General features: G+C 40.4%; 1 protein-coding gene and 2 long non-coding RNA genes across 6 annotated transcripts; 1 reads left to right on the top strand and 2 right to left on the bottom strand.

Moving 5' to 3' along the window:
* Positions 1 to 2,945: 2,945 nt before the first annotated feature.
* Positions 2,946 to 6,459, bottom strand: LOC148726132 (uncharacterized). Of its 3 annotated transcripts, none has more exons than XR_015989273.1 (3): positions 6,376 to 6,459; positions 6,178 to 6,306; positions 2,946 to 3,876 (listed from the first exon to the last, which is right to left on the bottom strand). It is a non-coding gene; the product is annotated as an uncharacterized LOC148726132 (long non-coding RNA). The 3 variants fall into 3 exon arrangements; XR_015989272.1 differs by having other exon boundaries at positions 6,384 to 6,413; XR_015989271.1 differs by having other exon boundaries at positions 6,178 to 6,417.
* An 11,081-nt stretch (positions 6,460 to 17,540) lies between these two features.
* Positions 17,541 to 22,799, top strand: LOC148726131 (uncharacterized). 2 transcript variants are annotated; one of them, XR_015989255.1, is made up of 4 exons: positions 17,541 to 17,767; positions 18,599 to 18,940; positions 20,999 to 21,063; positions 21,220 to 22,799. It is a non-coding gene; the product is annotated as an uncharacterized LOC148726131 (long non-coding RNA). The 2 variants fall into 2 exon arrangements; XR_015989256.1 differs by lacking the exons at positions 20,999 to 21,063; positions 21,220 to 22,799 and adding an exon at positions 19,639 to 20,564 and having other exon boundaries at positions 17,544 to 17,767.
* Positions 21,183 to 25,653, bottom strand: LOC148726130 (uncharacterized). The gene has a single exon (XM_088726586.1). It carries the CDS (start codon positions 25,651 to 25,653, stop codon positions 22,081 to 22,083), a length of 3,573 nt encoding a protein of 1,190 aa, XP_088582712.1. The 3' UTR covers positions 21,183 to 22,080.
* Between the last annotated feature and the right edge of the window lie 89 nt (positions 25,654 to 25,742).

The raw sequence follows: 25,742 nt of genomic DNA, 5'->3' as shown, positions 1-25,742 counted from the left end.
TGTGTTGTTGATATTTATTTCTGTTCCTGAAAATTCTTAAATTCACATACTTTCTTTTGTTTTTTTTCACTATGTGAAACCAGAGATGTCGTGGAGATTTTGATTCTGTACATGGGGAAAGTTTAAATCAATACATCAGGCCCCGGTTGTTCAAAGGATGGATGACGCTATACAGTGGATAAATCTCTATCCGGTAGATAGCACAGTACGTTTTGGCAACACTTATCCGCTGGATAGCAATTTATCCGTTGGATAGCATTATCTGCTCTTTGAACAACTGGAGCCAGGACTCTTAAACATTCTCTGCTTTTTTTATCAATGTTTTTAGCTAATAATCCCTGTCAAGCTCCTGTTAGTGGCATGATGAGCTTTGCCTGGCCGAAGAGTTCTAATTCTTAATTAATGGTCACAAGAAATGGGAAATCAAAAGATACTAACAAAAATTGCTACAGAAATTTGCATTCCTTCAATTTTGCAAGGTTTAGTGCCATCATGACTTTAAAGTTATAAGGACAGTGGAAGAGTTTCCAATTTGTGTCAACCATTACAACCTCGTAGGTGAGAGGTTACACTGCCAAGCAATATTCGAAATGGTGACATCCATCATCAAATATTTTCCACGTTTACAAAACCATCTCCCAAGTTACTCTTAGGAATCTCAATCCGTGGTTGAGTATTGCAACTTGACACATACTTTTTATTAGTCGAGATGAAAAGTACAGTCACATAGATTAGTAACACAGGGTTAAATTTTAATTCAGGTTTCTATATTTCTCTGTTGAAAAGCTGTTTTGGCATAATTTTCCCAATTCTTCTTAGAGCATTCAATCATATTGTAGACAAATGGAATTAAACTGAATTTTCTTTTAAAGCTTTAAGATTTGAAATCAATTTTCACACTAACTGTGGGTTATCTTATCCCACCTTTGAACAACCTGGCCCTTGAGTACACCTCTCCTTCAATTCCCTTTTCCTCATTAGGGAAGACTGCCAAACCCTGACAATTAGGATTTTACGTATGATGCACGATCCTTCGCAGTAGATAGCACTATTTATGCAATAGCGAAAATCAGACCTGAAAAAAATCAGGCCTGTACGGGATTCGAACCACTGACCTCTGCGATACTAGTGCAGCGCTCTACCAATTGAGCTAACAAGCCAACTGGGAGGAGGCCGTTAAGTTGATTCGTAATAAACCCGTGATGATAAATCAGATACAATGAATATACGAAGTTCATATATTTTGAACTGCGGTATTAAATACGTATGATGCTCCCAGTTGGCTTGTTAGCTCAATTGGTAGAGCGCTGCACTAGTATCGCAGAGGTCAGTGGTTCGAATCCCGTACAGGCCTGATTTTTTTCAGGTCTGATTTTCGCTATTGCATAAATAACGCTATCTACTGCGAAGGATCATGCATCATATGTATTTAATACTGCAGTTCAAAATATATGAACTTCATATATTCATTGTATCTGATTTATCATCGCGGGTTTAATATGAATCAACTTAATGGCCAGCTCCCAGTTGGCTCGTTAACTCAATTGGTAGAGCGCTCCACTAGTATCGCAGAGGTCAGTGATTCGAATCCCATACAGGCCTGATTTTTTTCAGGTCTGACTTTCGCTATTGCATAAATAGTGCTATCTACTGCGAAGGATCCTGCATCATACATATTTAATACCGCATTTCAAAATATATGAACTTCATATATTCATTGTATCTGATTTATCATCACGGGTTTAATATGAATCAACTTAATGGCCAGCTCCCAGTTGGCTCGTTAACTCAATTGGTAGAGCGCTCCACTAGTATCGCAGAGGTCAGTGATTTGAATCCCATACAGGCCTGATTTTTTTCAGGTCTGACTTTCGCTATTGCATAAATAGCGCTATCTACTGCCAAGAATAGTGCATCATACGTATTTAATACCGCAGTTCAAAATATATGAACTTCATATATTCATTGTATCCGAATTATGATTTTGTAACTTTTCAACCTGGCCCTTGAGTATACATATCCTTCAATTCCCTTTTCCTCATTAGAGAAGACTGCCAAACCCTAACAATTATGAGTTGTAACTTTTCAAGGCTTTAGAAGTGATGATAGGATGTTACTAAAATGAGGAATGGGGGGTGGAGAATGGGAAATGGGAAATGGGGAATGGGGAATGAGAAAATAGAAAATGACATAGGAAATTAAATATGTGAAATGGATCGTTTGAAAATTAATTGTTTATAACGCAGAATATATGTTTTCAATAGTGATTATCGATATCTCCAGAACCTGTTTTAATAACATCCTGACACAGACTGTGTTTCTGACACTTGCTCAAAAATTGAGCACTAGGGCAAATAACAGCGAAGGTTGTCAGAGCCACAATTTCCTGATATCTTAACAGTCCTGGATCTAGCAAACCTAGTTCCCAGGGTATTCTCTCACACTCCCTGAGGAGGGAATAGAGAGAACCCTGAGAATGACCACAGGATATTGTCCGTATCAGTGATAATTATACTATTTTGAATCAATTACAGACCTACCGAGACACTGTGTGAGTGGTGTCTGTACTGTCGATAGGATCACACAGAAGAGACACAACAGGGTGAGCTTGATTTAATTGCCAGATAATACTTAATGTCTGTGGTTTAAAGATGGAACTTAGGGAAAAAGGCCTCAATCATAACAAAATTTGTTACTTGATTAATAAATATATACACGAAAAAATTATTCAGTTCTGATTGGTTAATATAAGTGCAGTTTTCAGGTAACTCAGCATAGAAGAGAGTTAATTCAGTGCAGAAGGGAGTTAATTCAGTGCAAAGAGAGTAACCAACCAGACATTCTGATATTGGTCACTAATCCAAGAAAATCAGAATTACCAAACTCACTGAACAATTCCTTGAATTGTTTGGCTGGACTCTGAACTTTTTTGCACCTTACAGATGTAAAAATTTCATTTTGTTTTATTGTTATGATCGTATGCGGTTGTTTTAACCGAATGCTCAACGTCACTCACAGGGTTTGAATAAATTATTTTTGCACGTGATGCGCACACTTTTCTTCTGCATAATTAAGATAAGCTACATCGTATTTTTTCATGTGTATTATTAATACATAAGAACATGATTTTTCTCGTGCAATTTGGAATAAATAAGCATAGGTAAATTTTTTCAAAGATCACAATTATTGCACTTGCCCTACGCACTCATGCAATTTTGTTAGTCCTTGAAAAATTCCCTCATGCTTATTTATCCAAATTGCACTTGAAATCATGTGATTATATATACAAATAAAATATGCCGATACCGTATTTTATCGGCTATAAGCCAAAACACTAAACTTTTAACTCTTAAACTTAATCTGATCGTCTTCAAACATAAACACAAAACATTCAGCTATAAGCCAAGACCCACTTCTTAAAATGTATAAGAGCTCATGAAAAATTTTAATCACATTTAGCTTTTAAAATCTGTTAAAATGAAACGAAAGAATGGGTTAATTATCCAACAGCACATATATAGCGTGCCACCAATGTTCACTCGTAAACAACCCACAAAAAAGGAATTAATGGCAAACAGGTGACTGAAAAGACTGACCCAAATTGTCCAACTTCGACGACACCTTTGCAATCAGTGAGTTTCAGCCATTGGGAACTACAGTACTATTTCTTTCACCATAATTTTCTTCGCATGTGGTTCTGATGTTCAAGACTGAATATTTGGATAGCATGATAAGAAAGACCAACAAACATTCAACGATAAAATTTGCCACTTCTGCAATGTTTTCCTATCAAAGGATAACAATTTTCAGCGTATCAGACTTGCAGAATTCATCGGGATGGTAGGCCTCTTGAGTGGCAGCCAGCGACGAGCCATCCTAAGATCAAAATGGTAAATAAAACAAATAAAAAGAACTCTCAAATACCTATACCTTACAACACTCTAAGGGAAAACACTCCAATAACCACATCTTGGTAGGAGTCTATTCTCAAAGAATGATAGCAAATAATTGATTTACTCAAATCAATATTTGCAGATAAGATGGTTTATGCAAGAAACTGGACAATGTCAAACATTACTGGCAAAACTGAATAATGTTGTCTTCATGATGATGTTCATTTGTAGGCCCCTTGGACTATTGCTCTGCTATTGTACTCTGTCTTCTAAGAAACCAAAACTTTTTTTTCAAGCTGGGAGGATTAGGAAAGTATTTAATAAGCTGGGTTTGGTTTGGTTTTTTTTTTATTATTAGATTTGCCAAGAAAAGATTTTTGAGTAAAGGTCATGAGAAACAGAACCTAAATTATTTTAATTGTGAAAATTGAGGTAATACATAATGCTCTTTCTTCAAGGCTCTCCTTCCATTTTGTAACAATTCTATGTAAGACTAACACACCATTGAGTCAGGGAGGTTACTAAAACCATAGGCAGCAGAGCAGGGGCTCCTCCAAACAAAAATTTGGGGGCACACAGCCCACATCCCCACGTTTTTGTGACCAAAATATTCCTAGCACAGCATAAAAAATGGTAACATTTTCATTCTTGTGATCTTTTCACAAACCTTTATACAAGCATTGTGAAACTTCGTTTGAACAGCTTCCATCTGTTTAGAGAAGCTTATCAACTGCAGAAATTTTTACATGTCTAGGAAATTAGACAGTATTATTTTGATACCATACTATCAAATTTTCTTTACTGTTTGGCAACCAAGCTTAAAATTTACCATCTTCCCAAATCTATTCATTAAATAATTATTTGAATTGCTTATCATTTTAAGAAGCACGAATGGTTTTTATGCACGAGTTTGTCATAAAAATTCTTTCTGTTACACTGGGATGGAGGTGAGAATTCAGTTTTTTTAAAAATATATGCTTTCTTTTCTGCACAATTTAAACTTGATATCTGAATAGGTACAAATATCTTTTAAAAAATTATTTCCATTTTGTATAATTTTATTTTTAAGGTGTCTTAATGACATAACAAATCAAGATTATCCTTGAATGCAACCAAGTACTGAAACAAAGTAGAGCACAGCCTAGGAATTTTTTCTTAGTTATTTCTAAGAATTTGATTTAGGGTTAGTTCTTAACTCTTATGGTAATGCGTATTTGAGCATATCCTCATGGAATTTGCGCACTACAAATGCTGTATTTAGTAATTCCTAGGAATTACTAGGAAAAAGAGATGTGAATTTTCACGGTAAATTCAAACAGGAATTCAATTCCTAACTGCGACAACTCTAGTTCTAAAATCCTAGAAATTTTCCAAAATTCCATGTTTATAGCCAACAGGACTTGGAATTCTTAGAAATTCTTAGGATTTCCAACTTAGAGCACTAATCACTTCCCGGAAAGACTGTAAATCTAAAACTTGCTGGAAATTCCAGGACTGTTTAAGAATTATTAGGAACTTTAGGAAAACTTTGGGGCAACTACTAAACAACAAATACGTGCATCAACTCCTGACTAAAAATTCAAACAGTCAATGAAATTTATTTACGTGCTTAAGTTAGGTTTACATGTAAATCACTTGCAATTGTATATTAACATCAACATGTAGTAATATGAGGATGAAATTTGATTTCTTTTACTTTTCTTGAAAATTTCATAAAAATTATCCTTAAATAGTCAAATAGTCCTAATGAATCATAAACTATGTTTATTGCAATACATACTCAGTCCAAAAATAGTCTTTAAATTAATCATTTAATTTGGATTTATAACACAAATAGTATTTAACTCTTTCGTCACAGAGTCAGGGTTTGATTTAATTTTATGCGGTTGTAACTTCTTTGCATAAAACTCTTGTGTGTTAAAATTCAAATGCAAGCTGTCAAGCAGCATTTTCATGTTATACTGTTTATTTTTGTTGATTCTGCAAAATTAAATTCAAAGATTTCTACTCAATTTTGACTTAACACTCTGGGAACGAAGGGCTTAATTACAGTTAAATAATTAATATTTGAATGAAAATCTTCTTGTAACTGTAACAATAAATTGTAATGAACTTATCCTAAACTGCACACTAAGCAGCTGTTTGTCTTTTTTCGCTGGGCTCGCAGCGTATCAAACGTGACTAACCTACTGATGTATTTGTTTCATTGTAAAGCGTACGCTTAAGAAAATGTGACATGCAAGTGCCCGATTCGATTCTACCGAATATCGCAATTTTTACTCACCACAAACTTTCAAAATCGCTCGACCCTTGTACCGGCCAGTTAACAAGTGGACTGTTGTCCCTTCTTTTAACTCCACGGCGCCAACGACTTGCTTTTCATTTATAGCTCTCACGATATTCTCGTTTTCCCCTTGAAAAAAGGTAAAACCCATCTTTAGAGTTGTTAAGGAAAACAGTTGATAAAAGAATTTAAACGCACCAGCGAACCTCCGATGAGCGCCATTTGTTTGTTTCTGATCAAGAGTAGCTAGTAAATAGAATCCGCTGGCTTGCCCGATTGCAGTCTCAGATGAAGCCCGCAAAAGTAATGTGACTTCTCTCGGTAAAGCGTTCATGTTAGGTCCATATCATGTCCCAATAACTAATACACATTAATACTACGTAATATTACATTCATGTATATAGCATGATATGTCCTAGGTAACCTTGTTATATCATTTACCTTTGTTCTCCCTCATTAACCCACATCTACCCTGGTTAACCCATGTTCTACCACGTTTACCCCCATCTACCCTTGTTTAGCCATGTTCTACCACGTTTACCCCATCTACCCTTGTATAGCCATGTTCTACCACGTTCACCCTCATCTACCCTAGCTAACCCATGTTCTACCACGTTCACCCCCATCTACCCTTGTTTAGCCATGTTCTACCACGTTCACCCTCATCTACCCTAGTTAACCCATGTTCTACCACGTTCACCCTCATCTACCCTTGTTTAGCCATGTTCTATCACGTTCACCCTCATCTACCCTACTTAACCCATGTTCTACCACGTTCACCCTCATCTACCCTAGTTAACCCATGTTCTACCACGTTCACCCCCATCTACCATAGGTAACCCACGTTCTGCCACGTTCACCCTCACCTAGCCTAGTTAACCCATGTTCTACCACGTTTACCCCCATCTACCCCTGTTTAGCCATGTTCTACCACGTTCACCCTCATCTACCCTAGTTAACCCATGTTCTACCACGTTTACCCCCATCTACCCTTGTTTAGCCACGTTCTATCACATTCACCCTCATCTACCCTAGTTAACCCATGTTCTACCACGTTCACCCCCATCTACCCTTGTTTAGACATGTTCTACCACGTTCACCCTCATCTACCCTAGTTGACCCACGTTCTACCACGTTTACCCCCATCTACTCCTGTTTAGTCATGTTCTACCACGTTCACCCTCATCTACCCTAGTTAACCCATGTTCTACCACGTTCACCCTCATCTAGCCTAGTTAACCCATGTTCTACCACGTTTACCCCCATCTACCCTTGTTTAGGCATGTTCTACCACGTTCACCCTCATCTACCCTAGTTAACCCATGTTCTATCACCTTCACCCTCATCTACCCTAGTTAACCCATGTTCTACCACGTTCACCCCCATCTACCCTTGTTTAGACATGTTCTACCACGTTCACCCTCATCTACCCTAGTTAACCCATGTTCTACCACGTTCACCCTCATCTACCCTACTTAACCCATGTTCTACCACGTTTACCCCCATCTACCCTTATTTAGCCATGTTCTATCACGTTCACCCTCGTCTACCCTAGTTAACCCATGTTCTACCACGTTCACCTCCATCTACCCTTGTTTAGACATGTTCTACCACGTTCACCCTCATTTACCCTAGTTAACCCATGTTCTACCACGTTTACCCCCACCTACCCCTGTTTAGCCATGTTCTACCACGTTCACCCTCGTCTACCCTAGTTAACCCATGTTCTACCACGTTTACCCCCATCTACCCTTGTTTAGCCATGTTCTACCACGTTCACCCTCATCTACCCTAGCTAACCCATGTTCTACCACGTTTACCCCCATCTACCCCTGTTTAGCCATGTTCTATCACGTTCACCCCCATCTACCCTAGTTAAACCATGTTCTACCACGTTCACCCTCATCTACCATTGTCTAGCCATGTTCTACCACGTTTACCCCCATCTACCCTTGATTAGCCATGTTCTATCACGTTCACCCTCATCTACCCTAGTTAAACCATGTTCTACCACGTTCACCCTCATCTACCCTTGTCTAGCCATGTTCTACCACGTTTACCCCCATCTACACTTGTTTAGCCATGTTCTACCACGTTAACCCTCATCTACCCTAGTTAATCCATGTTCTACCACGTTCACCCCCATCTACCCTTGTTTAGCCATGTTCTACTACGTTCACCCTCATCTAGCCTAGTTAACCCATGTTCTACCACGTTTACACCCATCTACCCCTGTTTAGCCATGTTCTACCACGTTTACCCCCATCTACACTTGTTTAGCCATGTTCTACCACGTTAACCCTCATCTACCCTAGTTAATCCATGTTCTACCACGTTCACCCCCATCTACCCTTGTTTAGCCATGTTCTACTACGTTCACCCTCATCTAGCCTAGTTAACCCATGTTCTACCACGTTCACCCTCATCTAGCCTAGTTAACCCATGCTCTACCACGTTTACCCCCATCTACCCTTGTTTAGCCATGGTCTATCACGTTCACCCTCATCTACCCAGTTAACCCATGTTCTACCACGTTTACCCCCATCTACCCTCGTTTAGCCATGTTCTACCACGTTCACCCTCATCTAGCCTAGTTAACCCATGTTCTACCACGTTTACACCCATCTAACGCTGTTTAGCCATGTTCTACCACGTTCACCCTCATCTAGCCTAGTTAACCCATGTTCTACCACGTTCACCCCCATCTTCCCTTGTTTAGCCATGTTCTATCACGTTCACCCCCATCTACCCTAGTTACCCCATGTTCTACCACGTTCACCCCCATCTACCCTTGTTTAGCCATGTTCTATCACGTTCACCCCCATTTACCCTAGTTAACCCATGTTCTACCACGTTCACCCCCATCTACCCTTGTTTAGCCATGTTCTACCACGTTCACCCTCATCTATCCTAGTTCACCCATGTTCTACCACGTTCACCCCCATCTACCCTTGTTTAGCCATGTTCTATCACGTTCACCCTCATCTACCCTAGTTAACCCATGTTCTACCACGTTCACCCCCATCTACCCTTCTTTAGCCATGTTCTATCACGTTCACCCTCATCTACCCTAGTTAACCCATGTTCTACCACGTTCACCCCCATCTACCCTTGTTTAGCCATGTTCTGCCACGTTCACACTCATCTAGCCTAGTTAACCCATGTTCTACCACGCTTACCCCCATCTACCCCTGTTTAGCCATGTTCTACCACGTTTACCCTCATCTACCCTAGCTAACCCATGTTCTACCACGTTTACCCCCATCTACCCTAGTTAACCCATGGTCTACCACATTCACCCTCCTCTACCCTAGTTAACCCACTTTCTACCACGTTTACCCCCATCTACCCTTGTTTAGCCATGTTCTACCACGTTCACCCTCATCTACCCTAGTTAACCCATGTTCTACCACGTTTACCTCCATCTACCCTTGATTAGCCATGTTCTACCACGTTCACCCTCATCTATCCTAGTTAACCCATGTTCTACGACGTTCACCCCCATCTACCATAGGTAACCCATGTTCTACCACGTTCACCCCCATCTACCCTAGTTAACCGATGTTCTACCACGTTCACCCTCATCTACCCTAGGGAACCCATGTTCTACCACGTTTACCCCGATCTACCCTTGTTTAGCCATGTTCTACCACGTTTACCCTCATCTACCCTAGTTAACCCATGTTCTACCACGTTTACCCCCATCTACCCTTGTTTAGCCATGTTCTATCACATTCACCCTCATCTACCCTAGTTAACCCATGTTCTACCACGTTCACCCCCATCTACCCTTGTTTAGCCATGTTCTACCACGTTCACCCTCATCTACCCTAGTTAGCCCATATTCTACCACGTTTACCCCCATCTACCCTAGTTAACCCATGTTCTACCACGTTCACCCTCATCTAGCCTAGTTAACCCATGTTCTACCACGTTCACCCCCATCTAACGTAGTTAACCCATGTTCTACCACGTTCACCCTCATCTACCCTAGTTGACCCACGTTCTACCACGTTTACCCCCATCTACCCTTGTTTAGCCATGTTCTACCACGTTCACCCCCATCTACCCTTGTTTAGACATGTTCTACCACGTTCACCCTCATCAAGCCTAGTTAACCCATGTTCTACCACGTTCACCCTCATCTACCCTAGTTGACCCACATTCTACCACGTTTACCCCCATCTACCCTTGTTTAGCCATGTTCTGCCACGTTCACCCTCATCTAGCCTAGTTAACTCATGTTCTACCACGTTCACCCTCATCTACCCTAGTTAACCCATGTTCTACCACGTTTACCCCCATCTACCTTTGTTTAGCCATGTTCTACCACGTTCACCCTCATCTACCGTAGTTAACCCATGTTCTACCACGTTCACCCCCATCTACCCTTGTTTAGCCATGTTCTACCACGTTCACCCTCATCTACCCTAGTTAACCCATGTTCTACTACGCTTACCCCCATATACCATAGGTAACCCATGGTGTACCACGTTCACCCTCATCTACCCTAGTTAACCCATGTTCTACCACGTTTACCCCCATCTACCCTTGTTTAGCCATGTTCTACCACGTTCACCCTCATCTACCCTAGTTAACTCATCTTCTCCCACGTTTACCCCAATCTACCCTAGTTAACCCATGTTCTACCACGTTCACTCTCATCTACGCTAGGTAACCCCTGTTCTACCCCTTTCACCATCATCTACCCTAGTTAACCCATGTTCTACCACGTTTACCCCCATCTACCCTTTGTTAGCCATGTTCTACCACGTTCGCCCTCATCTACCCTTGTCTTTCTTGCAGCCGTTTTTAGGATGTTCACTCGACCCTCCTCTCCAGCAACGGCTGCTCACGGAGAGACATTCCTTTTCGTAATTAAACCTTTTTTAACCAGGATGTATCCCCCTTTACACATGTTAATTAGAAGGTGGAAGGGAGTGAAGATATGTTTAACATAATTTTTAAAGATGCTTGTCCCTACGTTAATACATCTAGTTACAAACACTGCTCACAACAAAGTTTAACATGTTCAAATGCATTTTTAATAAAATCATTACTGCAGATAGGAGTTGCTTATTGCTTTCATCTTCAAGAGGAAAATAAAGGAAACTTTATTCACTGAGGAAAACGGAGGCGATTTATGTTATCAGTAATGAATCTAATCGCTAAATAATCAAAATCTAAAGAATCCAACTGAACTGCCTTATTCTCTAAACAAAAGCATGGAGGTTTAATTTTCCTAACGAGAACTAGTTACTCTTGCAACATCTATAACAACGAAAAATTCGAGTAGTGCACTAATCATGTTGCTCTGGATTGAGACGAGCGCACACTACATCTCTTTTTTTTACATGTGCGCCAACTTGGCAGTTATCTGCGCAGCTGTTTTTGATAACAGATGAACGGGCTTTTGCCCTGATGATTTTGACCTAATTACAAAATTGTATAGCGATGAAATGTTTTCCGGAGATGGTTCAACATCTGTTATATTTATAACTTTTATTACGCTTGCTAATAAAATTGACATGGTTAAATGTATTTTTGTGACATGAAAGGCGTCACCTTTTCTCCGCAGGGTGAAAATAGTTGATTTCAAAAAAATAGTAAATCTTCTTATCTTACTGCTTTGCAAAATGAATAAAAATCCTTCTCATTGATTCTCATTGATTGAAGATTAATCCAAATCCTCGTGAAAGTCACCTTTCACTTATTGGAAAATATATCTGCATTATAGTTTTAATCTCGTTACATCTCGCCTGGTTTCGTTTCGTTTCGTTTTGCAAAATATTGAACTAGTAAGCCGTCGATTTGTTGTTCAATAAGCCTGTAAATAAATACATGGGTTTTTTAAGACCAATTAAAAACATTTTACCAGAACATACAGTACCGCCTGAGAAATGATCGATCTGGTTTAAAGTTCTGATTGGTGGCGAAATGTCCTCTGTAAAAGAGAAAAAAAGATCTGGCCGGCTTATAATAGTGACCCGTAGTTAAATAGTTTTGTTGTGTTAAGTCATACTTTTAGGTGATTGGATTTTTCCTAAAAGATATCACTCCAAGACTTCTTCCATGGACTTCAGTTAGAAACAGAAACGTTAATAATAAAAACTTGCATTACTTTACTTTGTAACTTTACTTAGTCGTGATACCAGGGGCGTTTCTCTCTTAGGTAAATAAATTGCATAAATGCTCGAAGTGGGAGTTTTGTTATCGTTAAGAACCCCGTCACCATTCCCGAGGTTTCTTATCTAAACTTTTGCGAAAAGAACTTTAGTTAGGCATCTTTTCTCCGGAAAAAAAAATTTATCAATGCTTTTGTAAGTGCGTAATCAATCGAATATCTAGTCCCTTATAATGTCCATCAAAACCTGAAACGTATTACAATCAAGTCAAATTTTTACTTCAAGAACTTTTTACAAGATAAAATGATAAACGAGCGATGTTACGCTGAAGAGAAAGAGGCAACGGAGATGTACAGGGTGAAAAAGACAGCATTAAGTCTATGGGAACAGTATGAATAAAGTACAGCTTTAGAGGGGTTGCTCATGGCTTTTATCTCCTTCCATTCAGAGGAAAATAAAAGAAAATGTAAAGGGATTTTCAATCTACTTTGGAAGCGCTACTTAACGCTTCTTTTCCCAATTTTCAAAAGTTTAAGTGGTGCGAAGGGGTCATTCTTAAGGTTCTAAATGAGCCGAACGCAGGAGATATAGGCATCGTAGTGGAAAAATCAATCGAGCAGTGCACTTATTATGTAAGCCCGAATTGAGACGAGCGTACACTGAATTTTTTTTTGGTCTGTGCGCCAACTTGGTAGCTATCTGTGCAGCTTATCCAGATGAAAGATTAAAGGCTTTTGGCATGAGGCTTTTGAACTAATTACAAAAGTTTATAATAAGGAAATTTATTACAAGACTCGGGCAGTCAGAGGGCCAATAAATAATATCAAACAATCAAAATGCTCTATTGCCGGTAAATATTGTCTCAGTATTGGAAGGGCATTTTCTCGAATGGTACCGAATGATACCGCACTTGTGTCCCTTCGAACTTCAGTCATATAATAAATCTCTTATTAACCAAGCTTGCTCGGGAACGTACTGGAAGAATATCGGTCCTCGGTCTATTTTCTACGGACCTCGCTGCGCTCGGTCCGTCCTCTCCAGACCTCGGGCCAACATTCTCCCAGTAGGGCCCTCGCGCTTGGTTAATAAGATATCTGTTTTCAGCAGATAACTCAAAATCAGTTAGATTTGTAACTTTGATTAAACCTGTAAAAAGCAACGAATAAAAATTTGTCACAAGGGTAGATGGGGGTAAACGTGGTAGAACATGGGTTAACTAGGCTAGATGAGGGTGAACGTGGTAGAACATGGGTTACCTATGGTAGATGGGGGAAAACGTGGTAGAACTTGGGTTAACTAGGCTAGATGAGGGTGAACGTGGTAGAACGTGGGTTACCTATGGTAGATGGGGGTGAACGTGATAGAACATGGGTTAACTAGGATAGATGAGGGTGAACGTGGCAGAAAATGGGTAAACACGGGTAGATGGGGGTAAACGTGGTCGAACATGGGTTAACTAGGGTAGATGAGGGTGAACGTGGTAGAACATGGCTAAACAAGGGTAGATGGGGGTAAACGTGGTAGAATATGGGTTAACTAGGGTAGATGAGGGTGAACGTGGTAGAACATGGGTTAACTAGGGTAGATGAGGGTGAACGTGATAGAACATGGCTAAACAAGGGTAAATGGGGGTAAACGTGGTAGAACGTGGGTTAACTAGGGTAGATGAGGGTGAACGTGGTAGAACATGGGTTAACTAGGGTAGATGAGGGTGAACGTGATAGAACATGGCTAAACAAGGGTAAATGGGGGTAAACGTGGTAGAACGTGGGTTAACTAGGGTAGATGAGGGTGAACGTGGTAGAACATGGGTTAACTAGGGTAGATGAGGGTGAACGTGATAGAACATGGCTAAACAAGGGTAGATGGGGGTAAACGTGGTAGAACATGGGTTAACTAGGATAGATGAGGGTGAACGTGGTAGAACATGGCTAAACAAGGGTAGATGGGGGGTAAAGGTGGTAGAACGTGGGTTAACTAGGGTAGATGAGGATGAACGTGGTAGAACACGAGTTAACTAGGGTAGATGGGGGTAAACGTGGTAGAACATGGGTTAACTAGGGTAGATGAGGGTGAACGTGGTAGAACAGGGGTTACCTATGGTAGATGGGGGTGAACGTGGTAGAACATGGGTTAACTAGGGTAGATGAGGGTGAACGTGGTAGAACATGGGTTAGCTATGGTAGATGGGGGTGAACGTGATAGAACATGGGTTAACTAGGATAGATGAGGGTGAACGTGGTAGAACATGGCTAAACAAGGGTAGATGGGGGTAAACGTGGTAGAAGATGGGTTAACTAGGGTAGATGAGGGTGAAAGTGGCAAAACATGGCTAAACAAGGGTAGATGGGGATAAACGTGGTAAAACATGGGTTAACTAGGGTAGATGAGGGTGAACGTGGTAGAACATGGGTTACCTATGGTAGATGGGGGTGAACGTGATAGAACATGGGTTAACTAGGATAGATGAGGGTGAACGTGGTAGAACATGGCTAAACAAGGGTAGATGGGGGTAAACGTGGTAGAAGATGGGTTCACTAGGGTAGATGAGGGTGAAAGTGGCAGAACATGGCTAAACAAGGGTAGATGGGGATAAACGTGGTAAAACATGGGTTAACTAGGGTAGATGAGGGTGAACGTGGTAGAACATGGGTTACCTATGGTAGATGGGGGTGAACGTGATAGAACATGGGTTAACTAGGATAGATGAGGGTGAACGTGGTAGAACATGGCTAAACAAGGGTAGATGGGGGTAAACGTGGTAAAACATGGGTTACCTATGGTAGATGGGGGTCAACGTGATAGAACATGGGTTAACTAGGGTAGATGAGGGTGAACGTGGTAGAACATGGGTTACCTATGGTAGATGGGGGTAAACGTGATAGAACATGGGTTAACTAGGAGAGATGAGGGTGAACGTGGTAGAACATGGCTAAACAAGGGTAGGTGGGGGTAAACGTGGTAGAACGTGGGTTAACTAGGGTAGATGAGGGTGAACGTGGTAGAACATGCCTAAACAAGGGTAGATGGGGGTAAACGTGGTAGAACATGGGTTAACTAGGGTATATGAGGGTGAACGTGGTAGAACATGGCTAAACAAGGGTAGATGGGGGTAAACGTGGTAGAACGTGGGTTAACTAGGGTAGATGAGGGTGAACGTGGTAGAACATGGGTTAACTCGGGTAGATTAGGGTGAACGTGATAGAACATGGCTAAACAAGGGTAGATGGGGGTAAACGTGGTAGAACTTGGGTTAACTAGGCTAGATGAGGGTGAACGTGGTAGAACATGGGTTACCCATGGTAGATGGGGGTGAACGTGATAGAACATGGGTTAACTAGGGTAGATGAGGGTGAACGTGGTAGAACATGGGTTACCTATGGTAGATGGGGGTGAACGTGATAGAAAATGGGTTAACTAGGAGAGATGAGGGTGAACGTGGTAGAACATGGCTAAACAAGGATAGGTGGGGGTAAACGTGGTAGAACGTGGGTTAACTAGGGTAGATGAGGGTGAACGTGGTAGAACATGCCTAAACAAGGGTAGATGGGGGTAAACGTGGTAGAACATGGGTTAACTAGGCTAGATGAGGGTGAACGTGGTAGAACATGGCTAAACAAGGGTAGATGGGGGTGAACGTGATAGAACATGGGTTAACTAGGATAGATGAGGGTGAACGTGATAGAACATGGCTAAACAAGGGTAGATGGGGGTAAACGTGGTAGAACATGGGTTAACTAGGGTAGATGAGGGTGAAAGTGGCAGAACATGGCTAAACAAGGGTAGATGGGGATAAACGTGGTAAAACATGGGTTAACAAGGGTAGATGAGGGTGAACGTGGTAGAACATGGGTTACCTATGGTAGATGGGGGTGAACGTGATAGAATATGGGTTAACTAGGATAGATGAGGGTGAACGTGGTAGAACATGGCTAAACAAGGGTAGATGGGGGTAAACGTGGTAAAACATGGGTTACCTATGGTAGATGGGGGTGAACGTGATAGAACATGGGTTAACTAGGGTAGATGAGGGTGAACGTGGTAGAACATGGGTTACCTATGGTAGATGGGGGTAAACGTGATAGAACATGGGTTAACTAGGAGAGATGAGGGTGAACGTGGTAGAACATGGCTAAACAAGGGTAGATGGGGGTAAACGTGGTAGAAGATGGGTTAACTAGGGTAGATGAGGGTGAAAGTGGCAGAACATGGCTAAACAAGGGTAGATGGGGGTAAACGTGGTAGAACGTGGGTTAACTAGGGTAGATGAGGGTGAACGTGGTAGAACATGCCTAAACAAGGGTAGATGGGGGTAAACGTGGTAGAACATGGGTTAACTAGGGTATATGAGGGTGAACGTGGTAGAACATGGCTAAACAAGGGTAGATGGGGGTGAACGTGGTAGAACGTGGGTTAACTAGGGTAGATGAGGGTGAACGTGGTAGAACATGGGTTAACTCGGGTAGATTAGGGTGAACGTGATAGAACATGGCTAAACAAGGGTAGATGGGGGTAAACGTGGTAGAACTTGGGTTAACTAGGCTAGATGAGGGTGAACGTGGTAGAACATGGGTTACCTATGGTAGATGGGGGTGAACGAGATAGAACATGGGTTAACTAGGGTAGATGAGGGTGAACGTGGTAGAACATGGGTTACCTATGGTAGATGGGGGTGAACGTGATAGAACATGGGTTAACTAGGAGAGATGAGGGTGAACGTGGTAGAACATGGGTAAACAAGGGTAGGTGGGGGTAAACGTGGTAGAACGTGGGTTAACTAGGGTAGATGAGGGTGAACGTGGTAGAACATGCCTAAACAAGGGTAGATGGGGGTAAACGTGGTAGAACATGGGTTAACTAGGCTAGATGAGGGTGAACGTGGTAGAACATGGCTAAACAAGGGTAGATGGGGGTGAACGTGATAGAACATGGGTCAACTAGGATAGATGAGGGTGAACGTGGTAGAACATGGCTAAACAAGGGTAGATGGGGGTAAACGTGGTAGAACATGGGTTAACTAGGATAGATGTGGGTGAACGTGGTAGAACATGGCTAATCAAGGGTATATGGGGGTGAACGTAGTAGAACATGGGTAAACTAGGGTAGGTGTGGGTTAATGAGGGAGATCAAAGGTAACTGAGAGAACAAGGTTATGTAGGACATATCGGGCTACATATATGAATGTAATAATACGTAGTATTAATGTATATTAGTTATTGGGACATGATATGGACCTAACATGAACGCTTTACCCTTCTCTCACCGGTACTCTGCATCTGAACAATGGATTAATAGATTAACCTAAGATCCATGTTTTTACGATGACAAAAATAATGATGTGAACTCACTCTATGTGGAAATAATCGAAAAGAATCGAGCGTAATACAAATGCACGATTTGTGGCCAAAAGTCGTCGAGAAAACGAATACTTGGAAGCCCTGACTTCAGTTGAGTTCACGGCAAAGGTGAGAAAATTATATCACAAACCAATCAGAACTTTGAATGTGATTTAAGACGTGTTTTAAGAACATGCAGAGATTTGAAAGATATCACTACATTGAAAACATTATACTGCAGTCTTGTCAGACCCCTGCTCAAGTATTCATGTGAAACCTGGTATCCTCGTACACAACGCAATATCAATAAATTAGAGGCAATTCAGAGGAGGGCAACTAAGTTTATTCTTAACTGTGATGAGGATTATGATGTTAGATTAAAGAAATTAAAATTACATAGTTTATTTCATAGAAGATATATCAGGGATATTGTTTTTTCATTCAATTTAATGAATGGGCATGATGATATGGATATTTCTGATAAGGTGCTTTTCTATAAAGATCGTAGTGTAGATTATAACTTAAGGAAGAATGATTCTCTTGACCTAGTTAGCATGTACAGTAGAACAAATATTTTTAAATATAGCTTTTTTATCCGTGTTGTGAATGAATGGAACAGTCTTCCAAATAATATAAAGGATTCTGCTAGTATTTCTAGCCTTAAACATAAAGTTACTTCATTCATTGGTAATACTTAGAAATTTTAGATCTGATTCAATGTAATACTTAGATATCAAACTCTATACCATGATAACTGTTTTTTAATATTATATCTTACTGGGGAGCATCCCTCGTATGGTGTCTAGGATGCCTTTGGATGATGCCTCTCCATCATCATTATCTATTTATTCTGTTTATGTTTATGTCTATGTATTTATTTATGCATCTGTTTAGTAATTTAATTAAATCTAGATTTGCAGAAACTGTACTAAATAAAAAATACCCTCATTATTATAACAGGTGGATACCACCATAGGAAGTATAAGAGATAACTAGATGGTGACAGTGTACCAGTACCCAAATCAACATAGTTTGACCACAACAAGAGTTCAGCAACACATTTCCACACAGCCATAGTCTTTCGCTTCCACAGAACTAGCAGTGGTCCCAAGAGAGTTAAGTGCGTTTCCTAACAAAGAAACATTTGTGCAAGAGAAGGAAGCGACTTTGCTGCGTTGGAATTCTCGCCTACAAATGGATGTGCACATTCCGAAGTGTTCCAATGTTTATGGTTATGTTTATCTTGTATGATTTTGGCACATCTGTGGACATGAGACATTTGGAATCCAAGAGGCCTTTGAGGTTAGAAAACAAATCTATGATTGACAATTTACATTTAACATAATTGACTGCTGCTTTACTTTCCCCCAAAGTAGAGCGTGGCCTTCTAGAGCCTTAGCTGACTTTGATGCTCTCTGAATCCCTGGATTGATGCCTACAATTGTTGTCTCTTTCTTTTCTCCTTTGTTATTCTTCTGTCACTGTAAAAGTTTAGCAGTAGAAAATCTTCTTTAATTTGGTTGGATTTGTTTTGACAGACAAAAACTTTTTTTAAAGGTATAGGATTTTGGTTCTTGCTTCTGGTTTCCTGTTGCTTCCACTTTTTGCAAGCAGAATTTTGCCTCCCCCCCCCCCCACCCTTAACCTTTTCTTTCTTGTCAAGTACATGAGGCCTTCTTTCTATGCAGTTAACTACATTCAAAATCATGTAAATTAAAGATCTTTTTAATTATTTGAAAGCATGCGACATAAAGATCTTTTTAATTGTTCTCCTCCTGATCTTTCACAGAAGACTGCAAATTAAAACAAACAACTTTCTTAAAAACTCTCAGCTTGGTTAAGTTCCAACAAGCTTGCATACAAAAAAAATTGTTATTTGTGTTGTTAATAACATACAACATTAATTACTGAATAAAACCCACTTCCCTTAAACTATGTATGCTACAGGGAGTTGAGTCTTGGGCCATTTTTTTGTTTTTGTTTTGTTTTTGTTTAATTAGGAACCAAGAGGACAAAGGTCTGGGTGACAATGCCAAACTGGATACTCTATGACATGCATCTCCCCGTGAGCATTTACATTCTGAGACCAGACAAAAGAAATATTAGAGAAAGATGTTCTTTTTTATCTCCTCATTATTGTGGAAAAAAGAAGGAAAAATGAGTCCTCATGAGTAGTCAAGAGGTAGAGCTTTGGATTCTGCAGCTCCATGCTCTATCACTAAGCCAACAATACATGTATAATTTTCCATTGTGTTGCACTTGCTCAAAAGTCAAATTAATCACAGCAAGCAACCAATGTAAAATAATATTGTATGGCAAATTAATAATTACGTAAAGTCAACTAAGTTTAAAGCTGGGATTATGTGTATGTAAGGCAGCTTTGGGTCTACATGTTGACCAAGTGTCAGTTGATACCCTCATCAGCTGATACAAGAAGTTTATAACCCCGTTTTAGGTCAAAAGCTCTTGCTGATAATAAATCCAAGTTGTTGGTAATGTATCAGCCAAGTTTTAGCCGCATGTATCATTTATTGTACATGGCGCGCCTTATGTGGCAAAATTTAAACTCAAACTGGGCCACAGTATGCAGATTTACATTTCTGATGTGATATTGCATGAGGCAGATTATCCTTAATTTAACTTATTATCCATTTTAAACGTTTCTTTTACATGGAAATATAGCTCTATACTGAAGGTTGTGAAATTCTGGTTACTCACTGTCACAGATTTTAAATTTATTTATTTTGCAACTTCTATTTCAACTCTTGGCAAAGTTACCATCTGCTGTCAAATATCTGTCTTTGCACGCCATCATTTTCTCAACTTCATTGGAAACTGATATGAGAAACCGAGGCAGGAAAATGAAATGGATAAATTTGTATTGTTTGCATCAAAAATCCAGAATAAAAGTGTTGAAAAATTGGGAGGAAGTCTGAAGTGTTTTGCTTTTCCTAAGCAGGAACAAGTACTTTGTGGAGTTTCCTTGCCTTCTCTTGCCATTCCTTTTACCTGTGGAATTCATGTCTGTTCTCTGATTTGTTTTAGTTCTTTTATCTAGTTAGGATTGTTTTTTTGCTCCCAAGTTCCATCCATGTCATAAACATTGCATCAGCAAAAGCTTTTAAAACATGTGTCCTCCCATCTGGCCAATATTCTGAATGAGTGGCTAGGTTGGAACGTATTAAAGCGAATGCGTGACTGATATTTATTTCATGTCATTCACATTTAAAGCTTTCTTACACATTGGTTTGAGACGTGGTGAAGAATTTCTGTTTTATTATTGGGAGGGAAATCATTCTTACTAAGATATGGTGAGGGTTTTAATAAAGGTGCCGTAAATCCCCACTATTTTTTGTTTAGTTTGCCATCAAGTGTAGGTGATGTTGAAGACAGCTTTTTAAGGAGACGTGAGGCATATTTCTCAGGTAAATGTATTCTTTTTCTTGAAATTAGGAAGGCTACATCTCCCCCCCCCCCCATCACTCTTCCCCCTTGCTTTCAAGTTGTCTCTAATCATAGGGGATAAAAAGATCACTACACAAAGTTCACAATCATTTACAAAATTTAATCCACACTGATAGGTTTGGGAGTTCTGGCTCTATTAACAAGTACTGGTAAGTTGAGATCTTAACTGCAAAGGCTGATTCTTCATCTTCCGATTTTGCAGTACAATACTACTTATGGACAGTTCATTAGACCGGGCAAATAACAGGCCCTAGATATGCACAGAAGTTCGCTAAATATGTACAAAAGTTCACTAGTATGTACATCAGTTGTAGAAACCTAAGCAAAATTGATATGATTTAAATCTCTCACTACCGAACTAACTTTTCTTTCAAGCACGCGACGAGTTTATTTACAATTGGCTAGGATTTCAATGGCAGTTGATATGAAATTACTTGAACCTGATCGCTTCAATCGAAAGGGAAAACAAACTATAAAACAAATGTGTTCTATCTATAATCTGTACTGAAAGTAACTCATCCGATCCGCTTTTAATCTCCAAAAGAACTTCGATAAACTTCACTGGAAACTATTCCTCGTGACAGGCATAAGCGATCAAAACATACAAAAGCTTGCATTCAATTTAGGATCGAAACTAACCAATCATGAAACGATACAGTTTCCTGAGAGGTCCGAGATTTGCCGGCTCTCTCTGTGTTTTCACTTCAATATTATTGGTTCGCATAAAAAAAGATTGACATCGTTTCCTCTCAATAAACATGTTCATTGGTTCATTTTTCTTTATTTCGATCCGGTTCAAATAATCTGTCTGCCGTGAGCGCCTTTCAAACCTAGTTTGTTTTCATTCGCGTTTTAAGTTTTTGGATTGTAATTTGTCACTGAGCTGGTTACCTCACAGTTAACGTTGAATAGTAAGATTTTGAAAAGTAAGTAGTTCAGATAATTTGTTTACAGTTTACAATTTCAATTGCCGAGGCTTAAATATCTAGCTTACACTTAGACTTACTCTTACTTACTAAACTACGTGCATTTTGCTTACCTTCTTCTGTGATGTTATAATTGTGTGAGAGGTATAACGTGCGTAGCTGACAGTTGCTGTTTGTAATGGCGTCAGCCAAGTGCTGTGCTCCTGTGTCTCTGATGTCATTGTCTGAGAGGTATAACGTGCGTAGCTGACAGTTGTTGTTTGTAATGGCTTTAGCCAAGTGCTGTGCTCCTGTGTCTGTGATGTTATTGTTTGAGAGGTGTAACGTGCGTAGCTGACAGTTGTTGCTTGTAATGGCGTCAGCCAAGTGCTGTGCTCCTGTGTCTGTGATGTTATTGTGTGAGAGGTATAACGTGCGTAGCTGACAGTTGTTGTTTGTAATGGCGTAAGCCAAGTGCTGTGCTCCTGTGTCTGTGATGTTATTGTCTGAGAGGTATAACGTGCGTAGCTGACAGTTGTTGCTTGTGATGGCGTCAGCTAAATACTTTGCTCCTTCAGCTTTCAATTGATTACTTATGAGGTGTAACCAGCTCAGTTGAGATTTCCTACATTTTAACAATTTACAAATCTCTAAACAACCTAGAGGACCCAGGTTATTGTAGCTCAATTCTAGATGTGAAATTTGTTGAACATCCATAATTACATTTACTAACGAAGAACAATCAACAGCTGTGAGGTCACTTGTAATAAAATTTAAACCATTAAAGTTAATTTGTTGTAGTTTTCTCTGAACTATCGATTGCATTCTATCACTTTCATTAAAACATTTGAACAATGTCATTGCTAAATACCGGTTTCCTGCAGTCGGCCACATGGTTACTTCCCTTCGCGTTTCACTCTCTGACAACAGTTCATAGTCGTAAACAGTTTTCTTTTCAGTTTCCACAGGAAGAAGGTCTGTGATAATTTCGCTCGGTAGGTTTTCTTTATCGTTCATTAGTCCTGCTAGGAACTGGAAAACCAGTTGCCATTTTCCATCCTTGATGTTTTGGGAAACAAATTCCGTCAGTTCACTTTCCGTCATTGTATTAACTATGTGCCTCGCAGCGAAAAACTCTTGCATTGTTAAGTGAATGAAGCAGAATTGTGGTTTGTATTCAAACGCTTCAGTTTGACGGTCGGGTAAGCGATGGAAGAGAGCGCTGTCCTCCATTCCACGTACTTCGTTTCCTTCAAGGATCAGCTTCCCTTCTTTAATTCCCTCAAAGGCCACTCTTCCTAGTGTCTCGAATTTGTCTTCCACTTCAGTTGGCAGTTTATCTGAAAGAAAGCGTTCGCGAGTGAAACGGTCGTCACGAAATTCTTTCGTGTGCTTGAAATAAAACACTTTCATTCCAATCTTGTAAATCGTTGTTAATTTGGAAGGGAGGGTACCGCGAGCGGAACTTTCAAACTGCAATATCTGTGACAGACTTGAGCAAATGATGAAGCTGTTCACAGGGATATAACAGAGCGAAAGCAAGTTCATGTTGCTGCTGATGTGTCGCCATAATGTGTCGCCTGCTTGTTGGTCATCTCCAGCGAATTTGTAAACGTATTCTTCAATTTGCTCGGTTGAAAACCCCAGAATTTCTAAGGTTTTGTCAAACTTAAGATCTGCGATGCCTTTCAAAGCCGTAGGTCTAGTAGTCGTCACAACCGAGGCATCTTTGAGGAGTTTCCCGGTCACAAGCAACTGATAAAGGATTTCGAGCGGCATCTTTTCTTCGATGCTGGGAAGGGGAGGCTTCAGGACGGCCATGTTCGCGCCATGTTTAAATTCGTCGAATCCATCAAAAATTATAAGGACACTCTTAGGGTACTGCAGGATGTACTTCCAGACTTCACCGTCCAGGTGATTTGAGGGAGAATATTCTGACATGATCAGTAGTTCCCATAGGCTAAGGTCCTTAACCGAGTCGAATCTCCTGAATTTCACCATGAAAGCAGCATCAAAATGGATTTTGGCACCGGATGTTGCGTTGAAAGCTCTATTAAATGCCCAGTCTCTAAGAATTTTGGTGCAACATAATGTCTTGCCGATTCCAGGACGACCAACAACAAGGACTTTCTTATTTTCATCATTTAAGAGGTCTTTCAGGCTTTTCAGTCGTGATTCTTTGTTGCGCGACTTTGGATAAACTTTGAGTTGCTCTTGTCTGTCTGTAGTAAAGTGGTACATAGCCCTGTCGGGAATGACCACGAGGTTTGTGTAAATCTGATCCAGAGTCAAATCTTTGGCACCTGTTTGTTCCCCTGGGGGACCTGAAAACGGTGATCGCAGTTCGGCGAGATAATGGGTGTCATTTTTAATCTTTTCCTTTGTTTCTGCAATGAATATTTGAAGCTGTTCAGAGTTCTCATTTCCGTTCCTTCCATCTGGCTGCTGTGGTTCTTGACTCGACTCGACAACAGGATCTCGTGGAGGCTCTTCGCACACCTTGACTTGGTTAGGATAGTGTTCAGGCTCTTTTAGCGGAGGTGGGTTAGTAGCTGTTTGTTCCCCGGGAGGACCTGAAAACGGTGATCGGAGTTCGGCGAGAGAATCGGTGTCTTTTTTAATCTTTTTCTTAGTTTTGGTGATGATTATTTGAAGCTGATCAGAGTGCTCATTTCCCCTCCCTCCATCTGGCTGTTGTAGTTCTCGATGGGACTCCATTTGGATTCGAGATTCAAGTACGACAACGGGATCTTGTGGAGGCTCTTGGAAAATCCTGACTTGGGTAGAAAGGTGTTCACGCTCTCTCAGCGGAAGTGGAATAAGTTCATGTTCTCTTCTTCCTTCTTGCCTTTCAGGTTCCTGAAGGGACTTGTCATCGGTGGGATTTAGATGGGTTTTTAGAAACTCTGAGTCTTCCATGAATCTCCTTTCTTTCCATGCTCGTAACAAAATGTAGACGGTTTCAATCAGAATGCCAGCGACAAAAGTTCCATTCACCATAAGGACAGCATACATCCAGAAGGTTTTCTTTTCCGCTCGTCGATTGTAACATTCGTGAGTATTGTTTGGGGTGGCGTTAGATGAATTCCTTGGCTGATTGGTTTCATAGTTAAAATAACAGTCAAACTTTGAGGAAAACTGTAAAGAATAAAGCCACTGAGTTTGTAGGACTATGAAGAGAATTCCTAAGACAAGTCTTGTGGATAGTTGACAACAATAAGCGATGAAAAGTTTGTGTCCGCGGTTTCTTTCTGGCCCTCTTGAGTTCCCTTGGTCGTGCGACAGTCCGCTCTCGGGATCTCCGTTACGGTTACTTGAGGACAAATGATCGACTGTATGTCTCACTGATTGGGAGTACATAGCACATACGATTCCAATAAGGCCGAAATTGATGATCACGAAGCCATATATAGGAACGCCGTGATTGTTGTACTGTTTCTCGTACTTCTCGAAACATTTTCCACGGACGAGGTCGGTGTATTCGCTCCTCGCTCCACCACAGCGGAAATCAAATCTTTCTTCACTGTTCTCCACTTCAGCAAAAATGCCAAAGAAGACTGCGCTGATCATGAACCAAATTAAAACTGCGGCATAGCTAATTTTGTTGAAGGTTTTTGGCGCAATTAGTTCTTTGAGATGATCCATCGTTTCAATGCTGTTGCATTCACGCTGTTTCGATGAAATGAAAAACGCTTTATAAATTGGCGTGTGGACTTCGGTTACGCATTGTTTCA

Source organism: Stylophora pistillata, chromosome 7 (genome assembly GCF_964205215.1).
Source record: "Stylophora pistillata chromosome 7, jaStyPist1.2, whole genome shotgun sequence".
NCBI classification, from domain to species: domain Eukaryota; kingdom Metazoa; phylum Cnidaria; class Anthozoa; order Scleractinia; family Pocilloporidae; genus Stylophora; species Stylophora pistillata.
Note: the sequence above shows the minus strand (reverse complement) of the source record. Positions and strands in the feature narration are given on the sequence as shown.